The 8,926-nt window shown below is 29.6% G+C and overlaps 1 protein-coding gene across 1 annotated transcript in view; it reads left to right on the top strand.

Annotated features, from left to right (window-relative positions):
• The first annotated feature begins 7,075 nt into the window (after positions 1 to 7,075).
• LOC106688422 (putative cystathionine gamma-lyase 2) overlaps positions 7,076 to 8,926 on the top strand; it is a 27,654-nt gene continuing 25,803 nt past the window's right edge. The window contains exons 1-2 of the mRNA XM_067048136.1: positions 7,076 to 7,240; positions 8,228 to 8,432. Coding sequence (XP_066904237.1) covers positions 8,229 to 8,432 — 204 coding nt within the window. The 5' untranslated portion in view covers positions 7,076 to 7,240; position 8,228. The remainder of the gene's footprint in view (positions 7,241 to 8,227; positions 8,433 to 8,926) is intronic.

Raw genomic sequence — 8,926 nt, 5'->3', positions numbered from 1 at the left:
AAAAAGCTGTGGCATGGACCATCTGGAATGATTTCCATATTCTTGAAGGGAGATCTGGAAACAAGTAAAGCATTTTTGAAAGCTTTAAAAGTTTTCGCTCTTGCTGTGAGCCTAGGTGGATTCGAATCACTTGCCGAACTACCGTAAGATAATTCATTCTGTTGTGTATTTGTCTTGATATTCGCACAGCAATCTTAATATTAAAACTAATCTTATGCTTTCAGAACAACGATGACTCATCAAATAGTTCCTGCAGAAACCAGAAAAGAGTTGGGCATCACCGATAACCTGATAAGACTGTCTGTCGGCCTGGAATCAGCAACAGATCTTATTAAGGATATCGACCAGGCACTGAAAGTAGCAGCTAAATTCTATGTACCCTCATAATTTATATCTTTTCTGTTATTTATATCTGATTAATTTATTATTGTAATTAATTTATTCGTAGTTGTTAGTTATTTATATAATTTATTGACACTCTTGAATAGCCCAAGCTAACTGATGTATTATTAAAGAGAATAAGAATGTAGTATTTATTTTTAGAGAAGTTTATAGCTTATAGCTAGTCTTTATATTTGAGTCCAATACTCTAAGGAAAATATTTATTGAATAAAATAAATTAATGCTTTATTAATAGCCTTCTTTATTTTATTATTGAAACCAAATTAGTCCTAGTAATTGTTAACTATTATTAGTATTTAAGTATTTAATGACTTCACTTATGTAAAAACAAACCATATTGAAAAAATAAACAAACACTATTTTATATATATGTGTATGTAATATAATTTACTATATATATGTAAATGTATATATAATTGACCGTAAAACTTAAATATAAGAAGATGGTCAGGGTTGTGGTCAAAAAAAGAACAAGTATTTATAACTATTTTAAAGTCTGACGTTTCGCCCCACTTTGCAGGGCTTCATCAGGGCTATTCAAAGCGAAAGGTTGAACAGCCATAAAATGTTATACCTTAACATTTATTTTTTACCGCAACCAAACACTATTTTAATTCCTAATTATATCTTAAACCAAATATTACGGAAGCAGTGTGGCTCAGCTTGTAAGACAAACTCCAAGAACCCGGGTTCAAATCAGGCTGTGGCAGATAATTATTCATTAAGTAACTGTAGCCATGAGTTAACACTGTGGGCCAGGAGCCCTCCTAGGGGTAAACCAGCTTATAAAATGGATAGTTTAAGAAACAATGGTACATATTTCTATTTTTTCAACCATAGCAATATTTATTCTAACATTTTGAAATATTTTTTTATTTTTTAAAGTTGCAATATAATTTATATGTTTCCATATAAATAAATAAATACAGTAATAAATGTGTTATATTGAAAGTATGATATCATATAGGGTAGACCAGTAATTATTATTCGGTCCGATCGACACACTTTTAGCTTCATAGGTTTTTTAAAATGTTTATGAGAAACTAAATTTGTTTTGTATTTTTGTATTCTTATATTATTATATTTTTCATCAGATAAAAAGTAGTTTATATTAATGCCAAATATTACAATCTATCTCATTCAGAACCAACTAGTAAAACAAATAAAAATATAAATAAGTAAAATGTTTTAGGAGAGAATACTTTGATAAACCTACAACAAATCGTTATCTTATATTATTAGTCAAAGCCAACTGAAAACCTAAAAGTTCTGTAAAACGTCGAAGAATGAAAAATATAATTTCTGGCTATAATCATTTTCACCTAAAAAGTAAAATATAGGTTTGCCTTGAAAATAATCATAATATTTTTGGCTTTATTTTAACTGCCACTATGGCATAGTATCTTCTCTTTAAATATTCTAATGACAATGTTCTGCACACTAGCAAAAACTGCAGGAACCTATTGGTCGCCTCAGTATCCTAGCAACTAAAAACAAATATATTTCTTATTTATATTCAATATTTATAGTCAAAATTCGATGTGTTATATTACCCCTATTTAATGTTTTTGTAAATATTATCTGTTCAATGGATAAGTACACTGTATACATACGCAATTCAACCCTTTTTTTTTAGTTACTCTATCACTATCGATTTATTATGAGTGAAAGATTATTATAATAGGTTAATCATCTATTGTAAGAGTTAGATGAAGTAATAAAATAACTACATAAATTTATTTCAGTCACTCATTAATTAATTAAACAAAATTAAAATTGCCATAATAAGGATCGAGGTTGGAACATAAATGGTAAGGCTAGATCAATCTGACCCAACAATAATTTATTTTGATTTTTGTACAATTCAGTAGAATTTTGTAAAGTTTTTGTTTTAACAAGAAATAAATAACATGAAGAAATCACTAAAGTGGTTAAAAATAAATATAACACTTTCCTTCTTCACCCTTCTATTCACTTACCAGAATTTTTTCACTACTTGTACCAGAAAAGCAATATTTCAAATTTATTTTTTTGAAATCACAGAAAGGTTCATGTCACATTTATTTTTAAACGCTGACTTAACAATTCAGTAGACCTTTGGAAAATTTAAATCCAAAAAATGTATACTAGAACATATATTACTGAAATTGTAAAAATGAAACAAAAACAAAAGCTTGGCCAGCTACCTGTTTTTTCGTTTTTCTCAAAACTAGCTTTTTGGCACAGATAGCCTTTCCCATTTCCATGCCTCAATTGCTATATGAAATTAAATTTTCTCTCTAATTACAATTTGCAAAAATATATGACAGAATACAATGAATAAGAAATCAAAAAAATAATTAAGTTAGCCAAAGATATTAAAAAATAAATAAAAACCAACAAATCAGATATTATAAGAACTATAATACTTTCCTTTTTCAAATAACTCTTTTCATTATATTATATAATAGTAAAAAATCACAAATCACATTTGAAGGTTAAAACTACTGAATTATAGTAACTGAAAATGGACATTACTAATTATATTTAAAACAGTTTCATCTGAAAAACACTAATACATGCCACTGTGGTTACTAAAAGCTTTTTATCATATTCCTTGTGACTGTCCTATTTTCAACAATAAAAGATATCTCCCTACAAGGAATTTATCTACAAGATAAATGGATCATTGATCAGAAGGATGTTCACAAGAAAGAGGAAGAGGAAGGAGAAGAAGAAATTCATCCTTGAAATTGAGCTGCAACTCTTTGAAGGTCAAAGAGACAAATATATGAAAAATTATGATGTTGTTTGTTCTTTAATCCAATAATTTCTGTTTTTTGATCTTTCTGACTTCAATGTACAAGAAGATATTGTGTGATTTATCAAGTCTAGGAGCATTAGCTAGCTTGGAAATGTCGAAAGGTTGCCCAACGAAGGAATGGCAAAGAAGGTCACAAGAGAAATTTTCCTTAAAAAAAAGAAAGAGAGGATGCCCAAGGAAAACTAGAAATAAGGATGTGAAAGAGGACCTCAGGAGGATTGGAGTGACCAATTAATGACATTAATTTACTTTTAAAGCATCTGTAAAACCTTAATAATATTTTTCTGATACATGTTATACTTTTTACCTGGAGTATGTGGGCTTTGTTGTGAACTCGATGAAAACCAATTAAATGGTTACTAAAGAGGTGAAGCCTCTTCTTAGTGAAGTTACTGTTCAATTCTGTTAATGTCAAATGTGCTTAACCTTTCTAATTGATCTGTTTATTTAGATGCTATAATAATAACTAATGTAAATTGACAAAATCTTTATGCGAGGAGAAGATGGTTGGGGATACGGTCAAAATTTAACACAGTTATAAAAGTTGTAAGAATTTATTTAATAGTGCCAATGTTTTGGCCAGAATTTCTAGCCTTCATCAGAGGTGCTGGTAGGAAATTAGAAAGCTAAATAGTGACCCGCAACCATCTTCTCCTCATATATATTATGCATGGTCAACTATCTTCTCATCATTATGACAAAATGTTATTCAATCTTATCTTATCTGTAGAAAAGTCCCTTGTTTTAAAATGTTTTTTCAGTAGGAAATATTGATTGGAAAATATACACTCATATTTTATATAATTGTTATATTCCTTATAGTTTACTTCTTCAAATTTGTATTTAACCTTTCAAATGAGTAATTTATTTACAATTGATAGCAAAAAGCGAGACTTTTCACAAAATCCTTTTTATCTTTTTTTTTTTTTCGGCCAAGACTGCCATTGGAGTCCTATACTGCCTAACCATGGTTGGGGGTCAAAGTTCTTCATTTTGTGGGACCGTCACTCAATGAAAAAAGTCAAAATCCCAGGCCGGATTCGAACCGGCACCACCAATAGACAACAAATTGGTAAGACTGTGTCTTAACCACTGAGCTACGGGTCCATCCTTTTTTATCTTATGAGTGTTTTTTTATCACATACTTCATAAATTAACATTTTGTTTTAGAAAAAATAACTTGAACAAATGTCTAAAGCTCTTTATTATTTCATTAAAAATTAATATGACACAGACAAACTTCTCTGTAATTTTCAGCAAATGGATTTTAAATATTTTCATTTCAAGTTTTTCTTCTTTCTACTTCTATTTACTCATCAGTTTTATCATTACCAATTAAGGAAAAGCAATAATTAAAATTCATTTTTCGGAAATCACAGAAAAGTTCATATCACATTTATTTTTAAACAGTGGTGGTAATTTTGTATTTTGTGTTTGTAAGTGGTTTTTAAACATTCGTTCAAAAAGGAAATTATCATTAATAAAACAAAACACTTATAGATCATTCATATAGATCTGACAGAATGATTCATCTACTCTCCTCAAGAACTCGTCTATAAGACGCAGGAAGGTAATTGGGACATAATACATGATATATAGGGTATTGCCAGAGAAATATGCCATACTGAAAAACCCTATTATTTTTTTAGGCTTTATTTTTACAAAAACCTTAATCTTTAGGAAGGCACAGTTGCTGTCGAGGCTCTGCATTGTCAGTCCATCATAGTCCAAGAGCCCAAGAGGAGAACAAATTCAGTTATTTCATCCCAATTTTCGATTACTTTAATGTGAACTATTATAATTGCTAGTAAAAACTGCTGAGTCTGCCAAGTATAGTTAGGGGGGACGAAAAATGTTAAAACAAATCAATTTTTCATTTGAAACTCCATATCATTGAAACTACGAACTACACTAAAAACTAAATGGAAGTTCATTTAAATTGAGGAAATTTGTTAAAATATGAGCCCTACTGGAGCTGTTTAAGTAATATAGGTCCTGAGGATTGTTTTTTTGTAAAGCAACATTTGATGAAATATGTGCTGAAAAATCAATAATTAGTGACTTCATTTTACAAAATCTTTATCTCAGAAACCATGAGACGTACAGATGTCTCTTATCTCTAAAATTAAAGCAACTTTAATGTGCTGTAAAGTAGTTTATGATGTTTATCATTGTGGGAATAGTAGTTCTAATGGTATTTGCAAAAATATTGTAACAAAATGATGATTTATAGTTACTGGGACAAAACGTTTGGATATGTGAAAAACTATATAAATCATAAAATATCTGCCAACAATCAAATTAAAAATAGTTTAATGTACTATTAAAAAAAGTAGTTTATAATGAATATCTTCGTAGGGAGAGTAGTTTTTATGATATTTGCAAATGAAATTTTGTCCGAACAACTAAAAATTAATTTATTTTCGCAACATATACATCTGTAGGGCTCCTGGTTCCCTAGATCTAGATTTCCCACAATAAATTCACTAACTACTAATTTTTCAGTACATTTTATAAGAAATGTAGATTTAAAAAAAAACTAATTCTCGGAAAATATTGATCGTAAACTGCTATTTAAGGGCTCATAATTTAGTAAATTTACTCCACTTTAAATGATGTTCTATTAGGTTTTCTAGTGTTATAGTTAGTTTTAACGATACGGAGCTCCGAATGATAAATATTTTTTTTAACGTTTTGAAAAAAACACCATCAGTTATTGCACCAAACTATATTTGGCAGTCTCATCAATTTTGACTAGTAATTATACATATTTTCATTAAAACTATAAAAACTTGGGGTGAAATAACTAACTCGTTTTCTAGCGGGCTATTGTACTATTAGCTTATTAAATTCAACACTTTCGATATCAGAATCTCATCGGCTCTCTCATTTCTTAAATAAATATTTATTAACGAATCTGAAAACAACAATTAACCCTGGACCTATAAACGTCTTAAAACAATTTTAGATCTCTCTAAATACTCTAAAAATAATACCGAACCAGATGAAAACAAAACCCGCTTTTCTCGTCTTCTTCAAACCATGCCGGAATAATTTATAACATAAACAGAAGGATATAAATCATTATTCAAAGTAAAAAATTAAACTCAACAAACTGTGCAACATATTCACGATTGATAGCAGCATTTTCACTTCTGTATATCTTTGACCCCCAGCAATATTATAATAATTACAGATTCGCTAAACTCGTTAGAATGTTTAGATTATGATTAACCAAGGAAATTACAGATGGATGGCAATCTTTTAGGAATGAATGTTCAGCGAGTAAACTAAAGTTTATAAAAAAAGAAAGAAGTGATGAGATGAGGTCGTATTGATTAGGCTGAGGATAGGACGCACAGATCATTGTCTCAGACTTGGTTATTCGAACTCAGGGATCTCAAAACGTGTATTTCTGTCAAAAACTCGTAATTTTTCATGATTTCAATACTTAATCTAACTATATATTCCACATAAAGGTAAGTACAAGTGAAAATAGAATAAGAAAGTGACTAACAGATAATGAAAATAACAAAGAAAGAGATGCAACCTCAGTTCAGATTATCGATCAGAGCGCTTGGTTACTGGAAATTGGGACTTTTAAACTTTTGAAATTTAATATCAAATATATCAAAAAGCTAACAGAGGAATAATTGATCAAGTTTAGCTACTCCATTAGGTTCAGTTAGGAGAGTATCATCAATAAATAGCTTACATTATCGGTTAGTATATATTAGTAAATACATTTATGAAATCAATTCATTTTCGTTACACAATCACATTTCAGTACTATTTGTTAATAACTTTTTAAAAAAATGACTAAGATGCCCCCCATACGTCAACAAAATGCCCCCTATTATAGATAAAAGTGCTCCTCCTTCCTCCTGCAGGCAACGTAATTTCCCTCTTTCGTCATTGGTGGGGGTCCCTCAAGATCTTTATAAACACAGTATGTTCTGGAGAAGACATTCAGTCTGGAAGTAAACTTCTAAGTGTTCCTGTTCTGTATCAACAACAGTTTGGAATAAAATTCAAGTGAGTACAGTTTAAATCAATCAGTGATATCTAATATACTGGAGCTTGCTAAAAAAAACAGATAGACTCTGTTATTACTGTAACATTCATATTACATTGATTTTTATTTGCCGTTATTAGAATTAAAGCTCAAAGTGATTGATCAACCTTAAGTAACAAACCCATATTATGGTTTTTAATATTTGACTTTTAACAAGAAGGTGCTGCTTTCTAGCTCATACTTTATGAACTAGACTAAGTGGTTGAAAACATTTCTGTCTCACATTAAGAACAGGAATGCTAATCAGTTCAGAAAGATACCAGTAGTTAATTTAGATATTTAACATATTTATTTATACATTTTAACATTTAACTGACTCCGCATTATTTTTATTGAATATTTTGAATAGCATTATAAATAAACAAAACCATATTTATTTATGGTTTTGTTTATTTATGTTGTTCTTTGCTGACCGCACCCCCCGACAAACTTCTCCAATCATTAATCTACGGTCAACTATCTACACCTCATCATAAAAATCTGTGTTGGACATTTTCTAAGGCAAATATTTAATAAAAATAATGGGGAGCCAAGCTATAGATAAAAAATTCAGATTAGTTATAATGATATTCTTATTTTCAGACTATTATTATTACAGTATATTAGTTCAAAATAATATGAAATGCACTTTTTTTTTGTTTTATGATTAGGAAAAAAGAACAATTAGAATCGAATCAAGGAAACATTACCTAAAATGAAAAGTCATTCATCATATTTAATTTAATGATTTAAAGTAAACTATACTCAGAAAATTTTTTTTATTCTTATTTCAATATAAATAAAATGTATCAGTAACTACAAAAAAAACAAAACAGAAAGAAAGCTTACTACTAATGTACCTCAATATCTCCATCTTATCATCAATTTTCTTCTATTAATATAACATTTATTACTACTTAATAACTTTTTAAATCAATTAATAAAACAAATCTTGATTTCTATTATAGAATGAAGATAGACAACCAAAAGGAACACTCAAATGGAGTCCAAAATGGCAACAACCATGATGATTTCTTCTTACATCCCGATCAAAGTTTTGAGACAAGGGCTATTCACGAAGGTCAAAGTCCGGATCAGTGGAAATCTGGAGTTATAGTTCCGCCAATCCACACTGGATCTACCTACAAGCAAGCAGACCCTGAAGAACACAGTGTAAGAATATTTTTATAATATCAAAGTTGATTTCATCCCTTCTACTTTTACAGTTAAAATTTACAATTGCATTACATCTTCCAGGAATATTTTTATGGAAGAATTGGAAACCCAACTAGAAATACTCTTGAAACTTGTATTGCCAGTCTTGATAAAGCGAAATACTGTCTTACCTTCTCTTCTGGGATGGGTTCGATAGCAGCAGTCGCTGGACTTCTTAAAGCGGGCGACCATGTCATCTGTGGAGATGATGTTTACGGTGGCACACACAGGTATAGATATCATATATCTTAAATGTCAATTTTATCTTCATGATATCATCCTCTGAAATTAGTTTCGTAGATTCTACATCATAAATATATATTATCGCTTAAAATAATAATATTTCTTTTCTATAGCTACTTTAAGAATATCGCAAAAGATAATGGGGTAGAAGTGGACTTCATTGATACAACAGTTGTTGAAAATTTAGAAAATGCCTTCAAACCTAATAC

This window comes from Halyomorpha halys, unplaced genomic scaffold, assembly GCF_000696795.3.
Source record: "Halyomorpha halys isolate HHAL.00 unplaced genomic scaffold, Hhal_1.1 Scaffold1127.1, whole genome shotgun sequence".
NCBI lineage: Eukaryota > Metazoa > Arthropoda > Insecta > Hemiptera > Pentatomidae > Halyomorpha > Halyomorpha halys.
Note: the sequence above shows the minus strand (reverse complement) of the source record. Positions and strands in the feature narration are given on the sequence as shown.